Raw genomic sequence first — 19,973 nt, 5'->3', positions numbered from 1 at the left:
CTAGCACTCCTGGTGGCTCTTGCCTATGGCAGCTGTTACCATGGTGTTCTGACTGTGATGTTTCTCTCCTGGTTCCGGCCACATTCATTCATGGGAATACTTCTGTAAGGAGGAGCTGGTGCTTCTCTCCCATGTATTTATTTATTCAGTTATATCAGTCTGGACTCATGGGCATTTATTCTTTGGGCTATCATGTAATAGTGTTATTTTAAGAATTGCTTTTTTAAAAAAATATATTTTATTGATTTTTTTCACAGAGAGGAAGAGAGAGGGATAGAGAGTTAGAAATATCGATGAGAGAGAAACATTGATTAGCTGCCTCCTGCACACCCCCCACTGGGGATGTGCCCGCAACCAAGGCACATGCCCCTGACCGGAATCGAACCTGGGACCCCTCAGTCCGCAGGCCAATGCTCCATCCATTGAGCCAAACCAGTCAGGGCTAGGGATTGCTTTTTTTATCTTTTGCCTTTAATTTTTGGACACAAAACATTTTGTAAAAACTTCTTATGCTGGAAATTTTCAAACTTACCCACAAGTAGAGAGAACTGGCCCTAGCCGGTTTGAATAGAACATCGGCCTGCGAACTGAAAGGTCCCAGGTTCAATACCGGTCAAGGACACATGCCCAGGTTGTGGGCTCGATCCCCAGTGGGGGGCATACAGGAGGCAGCCTATCACTGATTCTCTCTCATCACTGATGTGGTCAATCTGAGTGGTGGAAGCATGGTTTTCCTTCTTCCTTCCTCTCTGAAATCAATAAATACGTATTTTAAAAAAAGTAGAGAGAATTGTATGATGAACCCCCATGTATTACATCATGCATTTTCAAAAGTCAGTTATATTTGCCTATATTTATTCCACATCCTCCTCCTTTTTTTGGCTAGAGTTTTAAAGGCAAATCTGAAATATTTCACACTTAAGTCTTTACCACAGCATTGTTTTTAAAATGGAAAACTCTGATCTGCAAATATTGTAAAGAAGGGTTTCATATTTCACGAGGGGAATAAGCATCTGGTGGTGGGGAAAGGGTTAAACAGAGAAGCTTAAGAGAAAACCATGCTTCCACCACTCAGATTGACCAATGTCCCGTCTCAGTGTGGGTCTTTCCAGGCTGTTGGGCATAGAAGTAGATAAAGCACATTTTAGGGTGGGCAGTCTTACATTTTTGTTAAGTGCCTGCTTAATTCATCCTGCTGGTCTGTCATTTACTGACCCTCCCATTTGCCTGGACGCTGAAGGTACTTGTCATTCTGAGTGTCTTACTCTGTGTGGCTGTGGATCCTTCCTAAAGGGCTTGCCTGGTGCTGGAGGTACTAGTGAGCACCAGGTGCCTGTGAGAGCCTGAGCTCTAAGAGCCTGACACTGACTAGGTTCACCCAAAGCAATCAATAGCAGCTAAAAGGGATTTTCTCTGGGGAGAGAGTACCAGCTGGGGCACAGGGTCCCTACCCTCCCAACCTGCTGCTTGGTGCCAGCTAATGACCACGTCTCATCTCCTAGGTACGGAGAACCCCATGCCTGAGCGGCCCCGAGAGAAAGAGGAACCTGCAGTCCGGGAGACCGAGGCGGTCGACTGCCACCTTGGGGATATGCTGCAGCAGCTGCACAGCGTCAACGCCTCCAAGCCCTCGGAGCGGGGGCTGGTCAGGCAAGGTGGGCACTGCAGCCGCATGGGGCGAGGCTGCTCCAGGCATCGCGAGAGACCAGGGAGTCTCAGCCCGCAAAGTGTGGGCCTTCGCCAGGCCCCTGTCCTCATAATCTGTCCAGTTCCCTCATTTCCTGTAGATTAAAGTCCCGATGAGTAGCCTGATGCCCAAGGCCGTCCATGGTCTGGCCCTTCCTTTCTGACTCATGGGTGCTGCCTCCCATCTCCCAGTACCTCACTGCGGCCTGGGTACCTGTCCGCAGTTTCTTCTGTTCAGTGAATTCCTGGTTGGCCTTCGAGACGGTTGAAATAACAGACCAGGACCTGCTCCAGCCTCAGAGCTTTGCGCACACTGTCCCTTCCGGAGCGTTCTTCCTGCAGCTCTGCATGGCTCTCACACTCGTGTTTCTCAGATGTCTGCTCTGCTGGCCCCTCACGAGCATTTCCTGGCGCCACTCCCAGCACCGGGCATCCCTGCGCCTGCTTTATATGATCTATAGCACCTCTCACCCCACAGACTCTAAAGTTTTCATATTGAATTTCTGTATTAGAGAAGGGTTATTGCGGTCACTGTGTATAACACTTGGATATATTTGGAATTGTCTTCTCACAATATTTGAATCACTCAAAACTAGAAAGCTAGAGAATCTGCCAGCCACTCTCACCATGATGGAAGCCACTTAAACATTTTGTTCATACTTATTTTGATTCATCTCTGTCCCTATGGCTAGAATGCAAGCTCCTGAAGGCTGGGTTTTGCTCACTGCTCACTGAGGGTAAGAGCCTGGTTCTGACCAATCATCTGTCTGTTTCCATCCAGAGGAGGCCGAGGATCCCGCCTGCATCCCCATCTTCTGGGTCAGCAAGTGGGTGGACTACTCAGACAAGTACGGCCTCGGTAGGTTTCTCCCAGAATGGGTGGGTGGCTCCAGGCGGCCTGTGACCCTTTGACCTGTTCCGGCCTCTTGCCTTTTTTGGCTGCTAGGTCCTCTCCCAGCTCTCCTAGCTCCATCCCAGACCTCCAGTGCCAGCTCCCCATGTTCCCCTGCTCCCTGCTCCCCTTTCTGAGGTCTCCCCCCACTACCACTAGGATACCAACTGTGTGACAACAGCGTGGGGGTGCTCTTCAATGACTCGACTCGCCTTATCCTCTACAACGACGGTGACAGCCTGCAGTACATAGAGCGCGACGGCACAGAGTCCTACCTCACCGTGAATTCCCACCCCAACTCCTTGATCAAGAAGGTGGGTGCTGGCCGGCCCGCGTGGCCCGTGCTGCCGGGAGGGAGGTGGGCCGGGATGGGGCTCCAACTCTGGACTTCTCACTCCCACTAGATCACCCTCCTTAAGTATTTCCGGAACTACATGAGTGAGCACTTGCTGAAGGCAGGGGCCAATATCACACCACGGGAAGGTGACGAGCTGGCCCGGCTGCCCTACCTGCGCACCTGGTTTCGCACCCGCAGTGCCATCATCCTGCACCTCAGCAATGGCTGTGTGCAGATCAACTTCTTCCAGGTGAGCCGGGCCGCGGGAGTGGGCGTGGGGGTGGGGGTCTGTGCCTGTGGGGGGCTTGGGTTGGGCGGGGAGTGGGAGGTGTGGGAACTGCCCTTGGCAACAGGAAGGGAGTGGGGTGAGGGCCCCCAACCAGCTGGGCTGTCTTCCTTCTGCTCCCCCCATATACACAGCTGGACCTTCAATTCACTGGTCACCATCTGTCCTTCCTCCTTCCCTCCTAGGACCACACCAAGCTCATCCTGTGCCCGCTGATGGCCGCCGTGACTTACATCAACGAGAAGCGGGACTTCCGCACGTACCGCCTGAGCCTCCTGGAGGAGTTTGGCTGCTCCAAGGAGCTGGCCAGCCGGCTCCGATATGCCCGCACCATGGTGGACAAGCTGCTGAGCTCGCGCTCAGCCACCAACCGCCTCAAGGCCTCCTCGTAGGCCTGCCCCTTGGGACTGGTGCCCCCGTAACCCCCACCAGCACCTTGGCCCGTTCTGGTCAGCTCCCCTGGCCCTGGTTTTTATAGTGAGCCCCAGCCCTGGGCGTGGAGAGCCATTACAGATGGGGCTGCTGTGTAAGTTATTTTTGTACATGTTTGCGTGTGGGTTCTATGGCCCCTTCCTTCCCTCTCACCCGCACTGTATGTACAGAATGTTGCTGTTGGATTCAGGACTGTCCTTTCCCCGCCTTTATACACATTAAACACATGAGAGCCTTTTTCTTCTTGTATTCCGAGGGGTGTCTGGCACCTGGGCGCTCGGCACACCTTTGCTCCAACATCACTCCCCAGGCTTCCAAGCCTCTACAGGAATGTTCCCATGTGAGGCCAGCCTCAGCCCAGGCCTGGCTCCTCAGCGGGCCAGCCTCTGCTCCCAGCAGCTCCTGCGCATGGCTCCCTGGTCCCTGGGGCCGGCGGGTAATAGGGCAAGAAGAGGCTCTCGGAGGCGCAGCTCCTCATGGCCTGGTGCGTGTGGAGCAGCAGCCGCGGGAAGCGGTCTGTGAAGTACTGGACAAAGCTGTCGGGGACCTGGCCAAGCGCCTGCCGGACCTCACCCGGGAGCTCCCTGTAGTGGTGCTTCTGCAGGGTTAGAGCAGGGCCCTGGCTCAGCGGAAGCGGAGACCAAGCCTTCCCAAGAGCCAGGCCCGCCCGAGCCCCAGGCGCACCTTGTTCCTCATGGCGCGGAGCAGGTCTCGCACCGAGGTCCCCTTATAGGACCGGAACCGTCGCAGATCTGTGGGCGGGGAAGTTGTGGGCTAAGCGGGCCCCGTTGGGCTCCCCTCCCAGCCCCCTCGTGCCCGGCCTCTACCTGTCTGCAGCGGCACCGTGATGTGCTTGTGCCAGTTGCCCCGGACCACGGCGGAGCCTCCTGCCTCCAGCGCCATCACCAGGGGCCCCTGTTCGGACTCTTTCTCCAGCCAGTCACTGACGTCCTAGGGTCCCATAGAGCTCCTGAGCCTGTGACCAGCTTCCGAGGCCTCAAGGCCAGGAGCCCGCCCTCCTGTTGTCCCACCAGGTCGTTAGCAGCCCAGGGGTGGGTACTGTTCTCCATCTCACAGAGCAAACTGGCTCGGGAACAGAGTGCTTTGCTCAGGGTCTTGGCGATGGAATGGGCTACCTGGGCACAGGTTCAGCACGAGTGGCCACTGAGGCTGAAAGGAGCAGGTGTGCTCTCACAAGGGGTGGCTTGCGGGGGTAGGGGGTGGGGGTGGGGGGGGGAGGTGACGAGTGGACTGGAGCGCCAAGATGGCAACGGTTAGGAGTCTGCTCCATCTTGGCTTAGGCGAGGAGCCGGGCTGCCTAGTGCAGGTAGACAAGTCCCTTTCTCTTAGCCAATCTGGCCTCCCCTTTCTTGTTGCTCAGGACCCACACTTGGGACTTGCTACCCCGTTCCGTTCCCGAGGTTTCTCCTGACCTGGAAGAACTGGAGCTGCTTGGCTCTGCTCCAAAAGAAGGGGTGGGCCAGCACCTGCTGAGCAGAGGGGCGCGCCTGCGGCTGAGGGCTCAGCATGGCCTCCACCAGGCTCCGGGCAGCCACCTTGTCTGTGGGGGGAGGGGGTGGCTTTAGGCCCCCCAGCCTCATGCCCTGCTTCCTCCCTTCTTTACTGGGTCAGGTCCCACTCACCATGGGCCTCTTCCTCCAGGTGAGCCAGACAGGGAGCGCCTGCAAGGATGTTTGCCTGGCGATAAAGACTCTCTCCAAAGGGGTGGCTGCCGCTGGAAAGCACGTAGTAGAACACGCAGCCTGCAGAGAAGATGTCCACCGCGCTGGTCTGGGCCGGAGGAAGGGGCGTGAGAAGGAAGTCCGCCCGGAGTCTGCAGGCTAACCTCTCCCAGGGTGTCTGGCTCAGAGGAGAACTCGGGGATGCTTCTGAGAGGCAGCCTCTTATCCTTAGGTCCCTCCCCTCTGCACCACTGAAGGCCCATGGTCTTTACCCCAATCTTTGCCCCTACTGAGCTTCTAGCTTGGGTTTCCGGGTGCCATTCCCACACATGTAGCCGGGAGCATCAGGAAGGGAAGCCGCCGCCAGGCGTGTGGCAGGAGGCAGCGGTGAGGACAGATGGGGCGCCTGTCCACAGCCGCCAGGCACCAAGCTCTGCTGGTTGCCTCCAGGGCGCTCAGGCGGCAGAGCTTTCACTTCCCAAGAGGCTCCAGAACTCCAGAGGTTTAGGTGCAACTTCCCGAAAGTGAAAACGTTGGCCACTAATTAAAAAGCGAAAGGACCTGACAGGCTCCTAGCCGTGCCTTTGTCCTTGGGCCTGCAGGTGGCCCCTTCTAGCTTTCTCTAGACATCAGGCATCAGGCGTGGGAGCAGCTTTGCCCAGCGACTGTCCTTTTGTGCCGCTGTCATCTATGCCCATGACTGTCACTTCCACACACACAAACCTGGGGCCCCAAACTTACATGTCTCTAGGGTCAGACACTGCTTCAACTATGTTCGCTCATCTGACGTTCCCCACCCTCCACCCAGCGCTTCTCTACGCTGCTGCATTGAAGACCCTGGCCTTGCCCCAGCGGATCGGGCTGGGGTCACTGGATGTGGCGCCTGGCAGCTGACTTTTTAAAGTTGCCCAGTGATTCTGCAGCACAGTGAAGAGGTAAAGCCATTTCAGCTCAGGGTTCTTAACCTCGGCACTATCGACACTTTGGGCCTGATAACTTTTATGGAGCGTGGTCAAAGGATATTTAGCAGCATCCTTGGTCCTTACCCACCAGATGCCAGCAACACCCCCCTACCCACCACGTGTGGTCTCCAGACATGACCCAGGGCCCCCTGGGTGGTGGAATAGTCCCTGGTTGAGAACCACTGCTCTAGGTAGGCAAAGATGAATGAGCCCACTTTACAGATGAAGGAGCAAGTTCCAGCTCACACAGTGTGATGTGCAGCCTGGGCAGGAGGCCCTGGGCCAGGTGATGGAGGACTCACCGGGCTGTCGGGGGGCGGGAGCTGCAGGAGCTCAGGTGCCATCCAGCCCTCTGTGCCGGGGACACCTGAGCGCAGGCTGAAGCTACAGCGGCCGGCTGCCAGCTTCTTGCACAGGCCGAAGTCGGAGAGGACCACCCTGCCTCGGCCCTGGCCCTCAGGCCCCGTGATGAGCACGTTGGTTGGCTTCAGGTCCCGGTGCACTGTGAGAGCGGGAGGCAGCTGAGCGCAGGTGGGGAAGGCAGGGTGGGAGATGGGGAGCGAGGGGTGGGTGGGTACCTATGTGTAGAGAATGCAGGTGGGCCAGGCCAGACATGAGGTGCTGCAGCGCTGTCTCCGGCTCCAGGCCCCAGCAGTCCAGCTCTGGGTTTTCCACGTACTGAGGAGCAGCAAGGGCAAGGTCACTGCAGCCCAGGACCCTCCAGCCCTCACCCACACTGCCCTGTACCCCAGCCTCACCTCTTGCAAGGAGGCGGGGCAGAGCTCCAGGGCGATGTAGTAGAACTGGGGTCCCCGCTCTGTACAGAAGTAGCGGAGCACGTTGGGGTGCCGGTCTGACTCTTGGAGCAGCTGGACCTCCCGCCGCACCAGGCTAAAGCATTCACGAAGGAGTCGCTTGACAGCCACTGCCCGCCCCTCAAACTGTCCCCTGGTAGGTAGGGGAATGGAGGTTCAGAGAGGGCAAAGGGTAGGACAGCTCTCCGAGGGACGATGCGGGAAGGGCTGTGAGAGCCACGTCTCCAGCCTGGCTCCTGGCTGCCACTCACCGGAAAACGAAAGTCCCGCCTGCCCCTCGGCCCAGCACATCCTTGGGGTTAAAGGAGATCTTCCCCACCACAGTAAGCTGCTCAGCTAGGGGAGAGGAGGGCGGGGTCTCAGGGAGCCACCACTGCCCAGCCCAGCCCTGCCCTGCCTTCCCCTTTCTTCCCCCTTCCATGCCCAGCCTGGTGCCAGACTGCGCAGGCCCAGTGCCTGGTGCTGCACGCACTGTGTGTGCTTGGACAAGTCACTTCCCTGTGTGCCCTTGGTTTTCTCATCTGCAAAGCAGTGCAGACCAGCACCTGCTCTGCAATGTGCACAGCCCACAGCTCTCCCTGTTCCCTTCCATGCGGCTCTGCTCCTTGGCCGCTGGCCTGCACGTGGGCCTGAGTGTGCAGCCCTCCTTCAGCTTCCAGCGTGTGCACCTGCTTTCCTTCATCTCTGAACCTTTGCTGGTGCTGTGGGTGTCACCTGGACACTCCGCCCCACCACCCCAGCTCTCTCGGGGATTCCATCTTACCCTGGGGCCAGAGCTTAGCCATCTCTTTGAGGGCACTCACTCTTCCCCCACACCTGAGGCGTGCCCCCTCTGTGCTCACCCAGTCCCCTATGTGTCACACTGCCTGGCAGCTGCCGTCCGCTCTAGGCTCTGCCTAGCAGTCATGAGAATGCCAAAGTAAAGAGTTTCTAGGCACGTTAAACAAGAGAAGTGACAGAATCGTTGTTTTCTAAATATATATAATAGAGGAGATCTAGTATCACATACAGGCTGTTTCCACTGAGTCATAACAGGCTCCCTCTGGGTGTTTATGTTCTTAGATGCTTGTCCTGAATTACTGGGATCACTGATTATTTTTATAGTGGGTAAAAAAATTAGGTGTTTTATAGAACAAAGTGTCCTGGCTGAGCCAGGGCTGGGGTTCCGCATCCTCTCCTCTCCGCCTCCGAGGATGCCTGGTAATACTGACGTGTAAGTACTTGAGAGGACGCTGGGGAGGGATGAACATCCTGTCAGTGACAGGGCCTAATGGGCTGTGGTGGTGAGAGCAACTGGAGGACAGTACGGAGGGACCACAGGGCCATTTGATGGGAACCACCTGGGGTGTCTGGGGAAAGACTGCTCAGGTCCGAAGGGCCAAGGAGATGAGTGTGTCGGGGTGCGGTGGAACCTACCCAGAGCCTGTAAGGTGACAGGAGCTGCAGCTCAGGGCTCAGCGGGGGGACCTCCTAAAAGAGGTGACCCCTGAGGAAGGGTAGCTGTTCCCTCTCCGCAGAGGAAGGTGAACACGTAGGTATAAGTTGGGAGCAGCACTGAGCATTGAGCCGCATGGCGGGAGGACTTCAGCCTGAGTATAGGCTCCAAGGCTGTGGTTTGAGCTGTGACCAGGAGGTGCCAGTAGCAGTTTATGCAAAGGACTGGAGAACAGCCCAGCCCAGAGCAAAGAAGAAGAAGCCTGAACTAGTAGAAGGAGATCAATGAAAGCATGGGGGAGCCCAAGGGGCAGCGGTGTGCCAGAGGAGGCTTGAAGGGATTGTTCATAGGAGTGAATGGAGAAAAAAAGAGAATGTTTAGAAAATAAAAAGCTCTGAAGAGCGGAAATGGTATCAAATGGTATCTAGGTAATTTACTGTCACTGTTACCATATATGATATTATTTTAGCACACATATTAATACCATCACCTCTGTATGATTGAAAATGTTTTTTTTAGCCTAGCTGGTTTGGCTCAGTGGATAGAGCATTGGCCTGTGGACTGAAGGGTCCTGGGTTAGATTCCAGTCAAGGGCACATGCCCGGATTGTGGGATCAATCCCTAGCAGGGGGCCAATCAATGATTCTTTCTCATCATTGATGTTTCTATTGTTTCCTCTCCCTTCCTCTATGAAATCAATAAAAATATATTTTAAAAAACAAAATGTTTGCCCTAACCGGTTTGGCTCAGTGGATAGGGCATCGGCCTGCGGACTGAAGGGTCCCAGGTTTGATTCCTTGAGGTTTGATTTTGGTCAAGGGCATGTACCTTGGTTGCGGGCACATCCCCAGTGGGGAGTGTGCAGGAGGCAGCTGATCAATGTTTCTCTCTCATTGATGTTTCTGACTCTCTATCCCTCTCCCTTCCTCTCTGTAAAAAATCAATAAAAAAATGGTTTTTTTAAAGAATAGTTTTTTATTGATTTTTAGAGAGAGAGGAAGGGAGAGGGGAGGGAGAGAGAGAGAGAGAGAGAGAGAGAGAGAGAGAAACATCGATTGGCTGCCTCCTGTATGGCCCTTACCAGAGATTGAGCCACAGCCCAGGCATGTGCCCTGACTGGGAATTGAACCGACAATCTTTTGGTGCACAGGATGACGCTCCAACCATCTGAACCACCTGGCCCAGGGCTGATTTTTAAAAAATTTAATCTGCACCTTAGAATATGTTTTTATTGATTTGAAAGAAGGAGAGATACAGGAGAGAGAGAGAGAGAGAGAGAGAGAGAGAGAGAGAGAGAGAGAGAGAGAGAAAGAGAGAGAGAGAGAGAGAGAGACATTGATCAGCTACCTCCTGTACAAACCCCACTGGGGATTGAACCAGAATCTAGGTATGTACCCTGACTGGGAATCGGACCTGTAACCTTTTGGTGCAAGGGACAACACTCTCACCAACTGAGCCAGCTGGCCAAGGCGCCTCTGTGTGATGCAATAATGATGGTGGTGATCTCTCCCAATGAGGTGATGTAACTAGGTGTTATAATTTCCATGTGACAGATGGTGTTGGCTCCACACCCAATTCTGTCTGACCCAGAATCTTTGATGATAATAAAAAAGAACGGCAGACCTTTCTAGAGTGCTCAACTACATAGTAGGCACTATTCAAAATATCTCAACTCATTCGGGCTCAGCTACTCCACTAGTGGCTTCTAACAAACCGACTTCTCTTTTCTCTGTCCTTGACAAGCCCTTTCCTGTCACTTAAGCTCACCTTCAGGGTCTTCAAGCAGCTGGGTTTGCTCAGAGGGGCTTTGCAGCCTCTTCTGGTCCTGTGGGGTGGTCCCTGGGAGCTGAGGCAGTGCACCCTGTGAGGTGGGAGGGGGGCCCGCAGGTGCCAGGAGGGCCTGCTGCTGCTTCTCCGCCAGCTGCTGCTGCTGAAACACAGGCCTAGGAGGGCTCAGCCCTGGCTAGGCCCTGCCCGTGGAGGGCCCAGCAGCTGTGCCCAAGACGCCCTGCACCGGACCATGAACATAGACAGCACAGGGGCTCGGGCGCCACTGGGAGGAAGGCAGGGAGCAGAATCGGAGCTGCTGAGTGTCTTGGAAAGGAGGGCAGAGTGCTCCCTCAGCTACCCTACGGCAGACCCGAGGTTGGGTGACAGGCTTACCTGCCTCATTAAGAAGAGAATCCACCCTCCCAGGAGGACTGCAGTGAGGCTGGCCACCAGCAGGTCTTGGGGTCCCAGTCCTAGATACAAGTCTGCGGTGTTCTCTTCAGGGTGCAGCTCCAGGTCCCAAAGTTCCTCCCGACTCAGGCTCAGGAGCTGGGAACACACGGGCTTTCGCTCAGCACCTGCTCTCACTGGGGAACCCTTCACCCTTCATCACCAGTACAGGGCTGGGTTTACTTTAAGGGGCAGTGGGTGAGTGGCCCGCCTGATGGGGGACAGAGCGCTCTCCGTGGTGCTGAAGAGGCAGCGAGAGTAGCCCGCACGGTGCAGAGCGGGCGCTCTCCGTGGTGCTGAAGCATCAGGGTGCCCCAGGAGGTTGGGCTTCCAAACCTAGCTGGTGACCAGCATCTCCCGGGGTGTCACTAAAAAATACTTTTTGAGGCAACACAAAAAATGTAGGTATCCATCTCCAGAGATTCTTAATTCATGAGGCTGGAGTGGGCATTCAGTGATTCTAATGAGCAATCGGATTTGAGAATTATTGTTCCAGATCATGGCTGTTCTTTCTTTTAAAATTTTTTTAAAAATTGATTTCATAGCCCGGCTGGCGTGGCTCAGTGGTTGAGCGTCCACCTATGAACCAAGAGTTTGCTGGTTTGATCCCAGTCAGGGCACATGCCCGGGTTGCGGGCTTGATTCCCAGTGGGGGGAGTGCAAGAGGCAGCCGATCAATGATTCTCATCATTGATGTTTCTCTTTCTCTCTCCCTCTCCCTTCCTCTTTGAAACAAATAAAAAATAAAAATAAAATAAAGTTGATTTCATAGAGGAAGGGAGAGGGAGAGAGAGACAGAAACATCAATGATGAGAGAGAATCATTAATTGGCTGCCTCCTGCAGGCCCCACACTGGAAATCAAGTCCCCAACCCAGGCATGTGCCCCGACCAGGAATCGAACCTTGATCTTGTTCATAGGTCGCCACTCAACCACTGAGCCACGCTGGCCGGGCATGGCTGTTCCTTCTAACCTTGAACTACAGTGGGGCCTTGACTTACGAGTGTCCTGACTAACGAGTTTTTTGAGATACCAGCTGTTTCTCGGCTGATTTTTTGCATTGAGTTGATAGAGTAATTTGAGTTAACGAGCTCCTTAATGAGCTCGGTCTCGGAACGAATTAAGCTCGTAAGTCAAGGCCCCACTGTACTAGTGATTCTTGTCCAATTCTCTCCTTGGAGAGAATGCTTTTATAGTTTTTCTGTTTTAATTTTCTCACTAGATAACCATTTTGTAACTTTTACACTGAAGAAGAGTAAAGAAAACTGTGACCCATGTTTCACAGTTTAAATGACTAATATCTTTTTGACACGTCTAACAGCAAAAATAGTTTTCCTTTTGGGAAATTGTGTGAGGTCAACTGACCCACTCCAAATGTTAATCATAGAAGGCTGAGGAAAATGTCCTATAGCTGCCCACTCACCTGCCAGTCTCCCTCCAAGCCCTCTGCCCTTTCATGTATTTATTTTTTTAGGTAATCCTCACCCGAGGATATTTTTCCATTTATTTTTAGGAAGAGTGGAAGGGAGGGGGACAGAGAGAAAAACATAGATGTGAGAGAGACACATCGATTGGTTGCCTCTGGCACATGCCCTGACTGGGGTCTTGGATCAAACCTGCAACCGAGTTACGTGCCCTTGACTGGAATCGAACCTGGGACCCTTCAGTCCGTGGGCTAACGCTCTATCCACTGAGTCAAACCAGCCAGGGTGCCCTCTGCCCTTTTCGCACTGACCTCCATTAAGAGGGCTGGGGCCTGCATGCTCTTGGAGGGTCTAGTTTCAGCAGTTCTACTCCCTGGGGTGGAATGGACTCTCAGCATCGTGGTGTGCAGGACTGGGGGTGGCTCATGGTGTCCTAAAGGGCAGGGGAAAAGTCCATGGGCTGAAGGTGACCTCTGCCTTCCAGATCAGAAGCCAGGATCACATCCTTCATCGTCATCTATTCCAAATTTGAGCTAGGGAGTCTCACCAATGAGCAGCCACTGGCTAGGGAGGGCCACACTGCCTGAGGGGTATCTGACAGCCGTGCTAGGTGAGCCCTCTCGCTCTCCTGAGACTTGAAGTGTCACCTCATCTGTGGTGGGGCCATCCATGGAGGCCAGGGTCAGTCCACGAGGCTATGGCAGAAGATGGAGAGTCATGAGTGAGGGGGCTCTCCTGCCCCATCCCCTCTTTCCAGCCCCTTGGAGACCCCTTCTCACCACCAAGGCCACCCCTGTGTGAACCAGGGCTTTGGAAACATAGAAGCCAGCATCATCCTTCCCTATATACAGCGTCATCCTAGTGGGGGAGAGGAGGAGTGGGATGAGTAGTGGTTGTGGCTGTTTCCATTGCACCATGTTCTTGTGCTGTCCCCTCCCACATCAGTTCTGGTCTTGGCCATGTGACTTGCTTTGGACAATGAGACCATCGCAAATGTGGTACAAGTAGAGGCTGTAGAAGTGCTTGTGTAATGGGGCTTGTCCTCTCGTGTTGCTCTTTGGAACCCCAAGACCACCATGGAGGAAGCCCAGGCTAGCCTGATGAGGTCAGAGAGACCTTACCTGACACCCTCTGGGCAACAGCCCATCAACTATGAGACAGGGGAGCGAGACTATCCCAGGGCATCCAGACTCAGCCACGCCACCAGCTGGCCGCACACATGAAGTAAGCCCTCCCAGACCCGAAGACCAGCCAGCTGACTCACAGAATCTTAAAAAATAATAAATGTTTGTTGTTTCGAAGCTGGCCCCCCTTTTCCTATTTATCCTTTAGGTTTCTATTTAGATGCCCTTTCCTCCAGGAAGTGTCCCACCACACCCTCCTGCCCCCGTCTCAATGTAGGTGCTCTTCCCGTGCATGCCCATGGCAAACCTATTCTCTTATTCTACGCTTTGGCACCCCACAATTGCCTCTTTACTCACCTGTCTCCTCTACTAGACTCTAAGAGTTCTGTAGGGAGGAACACTGACAGCATTACTATCCTCCCAGAGCCTAACAAGTGACTGGTACACAGTAAGTGCTCAATTAGTATCTGCAGAACAAACTGAATGAGAGGATAATCCTTGATTTTCCCAGCCTGTCTCTCGGCTCCCTAAGATGGGGACTCTAAGGCTCTGAGTGCTTTGAGGCAGGGTGACAGTTAGTCTCAAACAACCAATAAGGTGCAGCACCTGCCAAGCAGAACAGGTGCTCCCTGTGGCACTGGGGTGGAGACCTGAGGCCCCACCTCGGCCAGATTTGACCTTGTCACTTGCTGAACAGTGGGGCTCTCTGGGGAGTCCTGGAACACACAAGGGGTGGTGAGGGCACTAGTTATTTATTAATAGCCAAACTGGCTGGTCAACAGCCAGCTTGAAATATTTTGACCCTTAGTTCAACTGTACTGGTATGTCATGGTCAGACATCACGCCTGCCCATTGGGCCTGGGCTACAACCCTTCCAGGGGGTCCTCCCCAGTCCCCAGGCATGAGCACCTACAGCAGCTGGATGTCCAAGACAGAGAAGGGGGTGGCTATGTTCTGGGGGCGGGAGGCAGGCAGTCGGATGTGGCCCCAGCGGAGGGCTAGGAAGTGCAGGGTGTCCCGTGCCAGTGTGAGATGGGGTAGCTGGTGCAGGCTGTCCTGGTGCCAGGTGTAGATGCCCATCACAGGCACACCCAAGTCTTGTGTCCACAGCACTGCCCCACTTCCTGGGTCCACAGTTAGCAGCAGGCCCATCCCACAGGATGCCAGGTGGCTCATGTCTGCCAAGAAAGATGGAGGTGTGATCAGGGAGCTCTGACGGGAGGTACCTCACAGCATCTTGGGGTGGGGAGCTGCTCTGGGGCTGGGCCATCAGGAGGGCCACTCAGGTGTGGAGCTCAGATGAGATCACCTGGAGGGTTGCAGGACATGGGAAGGTCAGTCAGTTCACCGGGGGCACTTTGATCCTTGGGGTCAACTGGGAGCTGTGTAGGATGTAGGGGTCAGTCAAGGTCATATGAAGGTGACTCGTGTTGCTTGGCAGAGATCACTTAGGATGTGGAGCAGTCAGTCACTCATGCTCTGACTGATGACCACCTGGGATGAGTATCAGGGTGATTTGGAGGCATGTGGGTTGCTTGGGTATCACTTAGAGTGTGAAGGAGGTCAGCCAGGGCCCTGGGGGTGCCACTTGTGATGTGTCAGTGTTATCTCTCATATGAAGTGATGGAGTCAGGGAACCAGGGGGTGCCCAGGGGCACCTGTGAGGTAAATCAGGAAGTCTGGTAGGACAGTTATAATATCAAGGAGGTGGTCAGGATTATCGGGGAAAGGTCACTCAGGGTCACCTTTCAGGGGTCACTCAACACTGGGGGTCACTTAGGGTGCTTGGGGGCTGCTCAGGATGTAGGGAGACCTGGTATGGCTCACGTGGAGCATGGAGGAGTGACGATGTCAGGGCTGCTCAGGTACAGGAGGGTCCTGCTGGGTGTTGAGGGGGTCATTCAGTATGTGGGGTCCCTGAAGTGGTCAAATGGGTAAAAATGTGGTGAGCTTGGTCACGGATGCCACTCAGGGATCCCTGAGTTGGGGACACTGCTCCAGAGAAAGGCGGCACTCACATTTCCCAGGGGAGCCGTCCATGGGGGGCGCTGAGTAGCGGCGGTAGGTGGTGTTCCAGCGCTGGCCGGGGGTCTGGGGGTCCTGCATGGTGACTGTGTACTCTGAGGATGCCCCGAAGCAAGGTTACCAGGCATGCCCACGTGATGCTCCTCCCATGCCCACCTGGGCGGGTCTCATCTTGTGGGGGTGGGGCTTCTGAGCACCCAGCCTGGGGTGGAGGCCGGGGGCATGGGAGGAGCATCCTGGTCTATCTTGGTTACTGCTCTATCTCCAGTTCTTTGTTCAGTGAAATACTCGTTGACTGACAACTTGACAGACTGGCCCAACTCAACTTGCATAGCAATTGCCAGACCTGGATAGAGCAAAAGAGGGGGCTGCTGGGGGAGCAGCTGGGACCTGACTCACGCGTGCGGCCGATGTAGAGGCGGGGCGTAGAGGTGCCTTCTGTGGTCAGTGTCATCTGTGTCTCCCCTGACTCCGGGTCCACCACAAACCAGGCATCCTGCTTTCGGCCTGTGGAGGTGGAAAGCGTGCCAGCCTCAAGATGGCCTGGGAGAGGGTGTGCAGCCTGTTCCTCCTGTGCCCAGCTGGCCCGTCAGGACCTAGGTCCCCGTCCCTGGTGCTGGGCCTGGCCCCACAGGCTGGGGCTGGAGAGGCGCTTACCCGTATAGAAGACGCCATCGGAGCTGCGGCACGGAGAGGCGTGGACCAGCTCGGGGATGGTGAACGGCAGTTTCTGAGGAGAGGGAAACATTCCAGGGAGGAGTAAGAGCAGAAAAACTCACCCAACCTATCCATGAGGTAGTTGTTATTGTTTCCATTTCCCAGAGAGGCTAAGTTGCTGGGCTATGCCTTTGAGAAGCCGGGAATGGTTGTAGATTTAAGGACACCGAGAGACTCGACAACCACATGGGCCGGGGACCCTGGCAGGGACCCTGGGCCAGGAAACAGTGAGGGGCACCACTGAGACACTTCACAGAGTCAACATGCGCTGCGAATAGGCAATGCTATGCGCCATGGCTAACCCTCCTGGCTTCAGTCATCTACACGCAGGCTGCGTGGGAAAGAGGCCTTGTTCTCAGAAATAAACAACGACGCTTTAGAAGTAAAGGGCATAGTGCCTGCAACTCGCTCTTGAAAGGTTCGGAAAAAGACATTTTACATGAAAAAAAAAGAGTAATATTCTCAGCATTCTATTAATCTATCATCTACCGAGAGAGAACAATAAAGCAACGTGATGTTAAAAATCAATGAATCTGGGTGAAGGGAATAAAGAATTTCTTTGTACTATTCTTGCATTTTTTCCTATATTTGAAGTTTTATCAAAATGAAAAACTACAGCCCTAACCGGTTTGGCTCAGTGGATAGAGTGTCGGCCTGCAGACTGAAGGGTCCCGGGTTCGATTCTGGTCAAGGGCATGTGCCTTGGTTGCGGGCACATCCCTGGTGGGGGATGTGCAGGAGGCGGCTGATCAATGTTTCTCTCTCATCGATGTTTCTAACTCTCTATCCCTCTCCCTCACTGTAAAGAAAATCAATAAACTATATATTAAAAAAAATGAAAAACTACATACACAGAAAAAGCTCAAAACTGCATGTACAGAGCTGTTGCCAGACGTATCCCAGGGACACAGTCCTGAGGGAAGAGAATTGGGGCTCCTGGGGATAGAGGGCCACCGACAAGAGGCCCTCACCACCTGGACAGGTAAGGCCCGTGTTCCTGAAAGGAACTGAGGGCACCTATTGTGGATGCGGGAATTCATTCATTCATTCATTCACTCATTCATTCATTCACTCATTCATTCATTCAAGCCACCGGATGCCGGGTTGGGTTGTCAGGCTGTGGTAGCCCCCAGCCACTAACCTTCTATGTACCTCCAGGATGGTACAATGTGTGGACCCCAACCCCCCTAGTAAGCAAGAAAGACAAGAAAGAGGGCGCTGTGAGATGAGGCTGGAGAGGTGAGCGTGTGAGGGATGAGGCTGGAGAAGTGAGAGGTGAGCGTGTGCGGATGAGGCTGGAGAAGTGAGAGGTGAGCGTGTTCGGGATGAGGCTGTACAGCCTTCCCATTATGTGTCGAGCCCTGGCATCCTCTGCAGAACACTCAGATTCTGGCCAGACTGTTCCCCTGCCCCCTCAGTGCTCTGCCTAACAGAACCCCGGGCCCTCCCACCTCCAAGCACGGAAGGACACACACCATCAATCCCTGTTGTTTCTGGGTCCCCAAGGTGTACAGGCTGCCATCAGCGGGGTCGGAGAGAAAGGCCGTTCTGTGAGCAGAGAGGAATGGGGGCGGAGGGTGGATGCACGTGTCCTGGTTTCACAAAGGCGCCCTTTCCCTCCAACTTCGTAGCGAGTAGGAGCCACCCTTGCCGGACGCACCACAGAGCGCTGGGCCCAGTGCTCCCTTATGTCTATCACGCACCCCCACCCCATCCACACTCCCTCCAGACACCAGGGCTCCCCCAACTCCCAGATGCCCCTCCTTAAAAGGCCGCAGGTTCACTTACTCTGTGACGTACGTTGGTCCTTGGATGATGGGATCTGCAGGGGAGGCACGGGGAGCATGAGTTGCCCCCTCCAGCTCCCACCAACAATCACAGCTCCTACTCGCTGGGCGCTTACCGAGTGCCAGGCCCCAACCCAAGCACGTGACATGCGGGTACTGTAATCTCCCCGAGAGCTCTGCGAGGGAGGGCCATTACCCTTGGCTTCATTCTACAGTGAGGACCCTGATGTTCAGAGAGGTAGAGTGACTTCCCCAAGGCCACACAGCTGCTGAGTGGCGAAGCTGCCGGCAGACACTGGCTGGTGGGGTTCTAGACCCCATGTTCTGACCCTCTGTGGCATAGTGACACCACCTAACCCGGGGTCCAAGGAGGAAGGGGTGACCGCCCCTTGCTCACCATCCCTCAGTGTCCACTTCAAGTCCCCAGTCTGCTTGCTTAGTGCGTGGAGACTTCCGTCCAGGGTGGACACGAGCAGGAGGCTCTCCGGCCTGAGGGTCTGGACCTGCAGTGGGAAACAAAGCCACCTCCTCTGAGAGGCCTGGGACCATCCCTTGCTCTTGCCCCAGGCAGGGCTGGCTGTGACTCCCTGGTCCTCTGGAGACAGAGAGAGAAGGAAGCTGTTGGCTCCACCCATTGATCTCCTTGACCCTAGAGAGGGACTCATTGCGGCCCACCCGGAGCCGGAGCCGGAGCCGCAGCCCAGACCTCCGAGCTCCCACTGTGTCCAGAGTGCCTTCCCTCCACCCACCCAGTTCCTTCTGGTTTCCCAAAGACTGAAGGCCTTTACATCAAAAGGCACTGCCGCTGGTCCATAGGCCCGGCAGACCAGGCTGCTATTCTCACCTTCGGGCAGGTGAGGGAGAGGCTCAGGAAGGCCAGGCAATGAGCCACGCAGGCAGCTAATGGCAGGACTGGGACTGGAACCACCATCTCGGAGATCCCAGCACCGATCTCTTTCTCGGCCACACCACCTGCCTCTCTGAGGACGGCCCCTTCCTTCTGCCTCCCCAGGCAGCTCAGGCTTTGGGTGCCAAGCTGCACACCCCCAAATCGAGGCTGGGGTGCTGCGGGGGAGGGGCTGGAGCTGCCCCTCCACCTGGCCCCTGCTGGGCCAGCTCACCGCTCTCGCCCCTCCTTGAACAAACAGGGTGAGGCCCAGCTCCGGCAGCAACCCTCACATCCGGGTGGTGGTGCGGGCCACCCCTGCAGAGCCACGTCCGCTCCAGGACCCTGGGTTTGGTGGGGAATCAGGAAGCTGCCAGCCCTCTGGTCTGCCCACCAGCGTGGGGACTGCAGGCCCCTGGCTCACAGAAGACTTCTGTTTGACCGTAATCGCATTTGAAATTAGTTTTTAAATTAACTGCCAATGAAAATATTGGAAAGATTTTACTTAAAATCTGGATCTCTGGTTTTTCTTATTTTTCTGGAAACACCAGATCTCAGCGCACTGGGCTCGCATTCCCACTTGGCAACCATGGGGTGGACTCAGCCGGCGCTGGGCGTGGGGTGCCCTCTGACTGGGATCCGTTACCTGTCGCAGGGGCTCCAGGCCGGACAGCTCAGTGCTGGTGACGCCTGCCCCCCCTCCCCGCCACGGGGTCCGGGCTGGGCCTCCTGCCTTCGAGGCATTTCTGTGAGCCCCATCCGGCCGGCGGCTCCAGGCCACACCTCGCTCCCCGGTTCTCAGCCCGGCCTTCGGGGCGAGGGAGACACGTTGTGACCCGTATTTGGCTGCAACACTGGGCACGTGGGCGCGTTTCTCAGGGGACCTGACTCTGACCCAGTTCCCCAGGCACCGGGGGTCCCAGGGATTGGGGGAGGCCCTGCAGTCCGCACCGGAGCTGCGGGAGGCGGGGTGCTGGGTCCCCCGCGCCCTTCCACGCCGGCAACGCCCCCAAACGGAGAGGATTTCACTCTCAGGGACCCACTGGGGTCACCGGGCCGAGGAGGGCGAGGCGCCTTGCTGCCCCGCCGCACCGGCCCCCGCGCCCTCCGCGACCCCCGCGCCCACGGACCTGACCTGGAGGCGGCGCCGGCCCCTTCTCACCTGCAGCGCCGGCGTCCCCAGCAGCGCCGCCAGCGGGAGCCAGAGCCGGAACCCGAGCCCGAGCCCCAGCCGCCCGCCCGCCCCGCGGGCCGCGCTCGCCAT

The 19,973-nt window shown here is 55.6% G+C and overlaps 2 protein-coding genes across 5 annotated transcripts in view; one reads left to right on the top strand and one right to left on the bottom strand.

Annotated features, from left to right (window-relative positions):
• The window catches only part of PLK1 (polo like kinase 1), a 12,137-nt gene extending 8,271 nt beyond the window's left edge, over positions 1 to 3,866 (top strand). Inside the window, exons 6-10 of one of the 2 annotated variants that reach the window (XM_070413667.1) lie at positions 1,503 to 1,655; positions 2,468 to 2,545; positions 2,738 to 2,892; positions 2,983 to 3,165; positions 3,387 to 3,866. In XM_070413667.1, the coding sequence (XP_070269768.1) occupies positions 1,503 to 1,655; positions 2,468 to 2,545; positions 2,738 to 2,892; positions 2,983 to 3,165; positions 3,387 to 3,593 (776 nt within the window). In that variant the 3' untranslated portion in view covers positions 3,594 to 3,866. The remainder of the gene's footprint in view (positions 1 to 1,502; positions 1,656 to 2,467; positions 2,546 to 2,737; positions 2,893 to 2,982; positions 3,166 to 3,386) is intronic. The other variant, XM_070413668.1, reaches the window with a different exon arrangement.
• Positions 3,252 to 19,973, bottom strand: ERN2 (endoplasmic reticulum to nucleus signaling 2). 3 transcript variants are annotated; one of them, XM_070413664.1, is made up of 22 exons: positions 19,872 to 19,973; positions 18,221 to 18,326; positions 17,825 to 17,858; positions 17,512 to 17,584; positions 15,977 to 16,049; positions 15,719 to 15,826; positions 15,313 to 15,414; positions 14,208 to 14,472; positions 12,950 to 13,028; positions 12,718 to 12,865; positions 12,482 to 12,603; positions 10,691 to 10,846; positions 10,295 to 10,457; positions 7,344 to 7,428; positions 7,036 to 7,225; positions 6,856 to 6,955; positions 6,580 to 6,779; positions 5,277 to 5,424; positions 5,067 to 5,194; positions 4,461 to 4,584; positions 4,318 to 4,385; positions 3,252 to 4,231 (listed from the first exon to the last, which is right to left on the bottom strand). In XM_070413664.1, exons 1-22 carry the CDS (start codon positions 19,971 to 19,973, stop codon positions 3,986 to 3,988), a joined length of 2,820 nt encoding a protein of 939 aa, XP_070269765.1. In that variant the 3' UTR covers positions 3,252 to 3,985. The 3 variants fall into 3 exon arrangements, with proteins under 3 accessions (XP_070269765.1, XP_070269766.1, XP_070269767.1); XM_070413665.1 differs by lacking the exon at positions 19,872 to 19,973 and adding an exon at positions 18,668 to 18,814; XM_070413666.1 differs by lacking the exon at positions 19,872 to 19,973 and adding an exon at positions 18,668 to 18,814 and having other exon boundaries at positions 10,295 to 10,454.

This window comes from Myotis yumanensis, unplaced genomic scaffold, assembly GCF_028538775.1.
Source record: "Myotis yumanensis isolate MYYU_CA2020_CCGP unplaced genomic scaffold, mMyoYum1.0.hap1 SCAF_4, whole genome shotgun sequence".
Taxonomy (NCBI): Eukaryota; Metazoa; Chordata; class Mammalia; order Chiroptera; family Vespertilionidae; genus Myotis; species Myotis yumanensis.
This window is presented reverse-complemented; position numbering and strand designations above follow the sequence as displayed.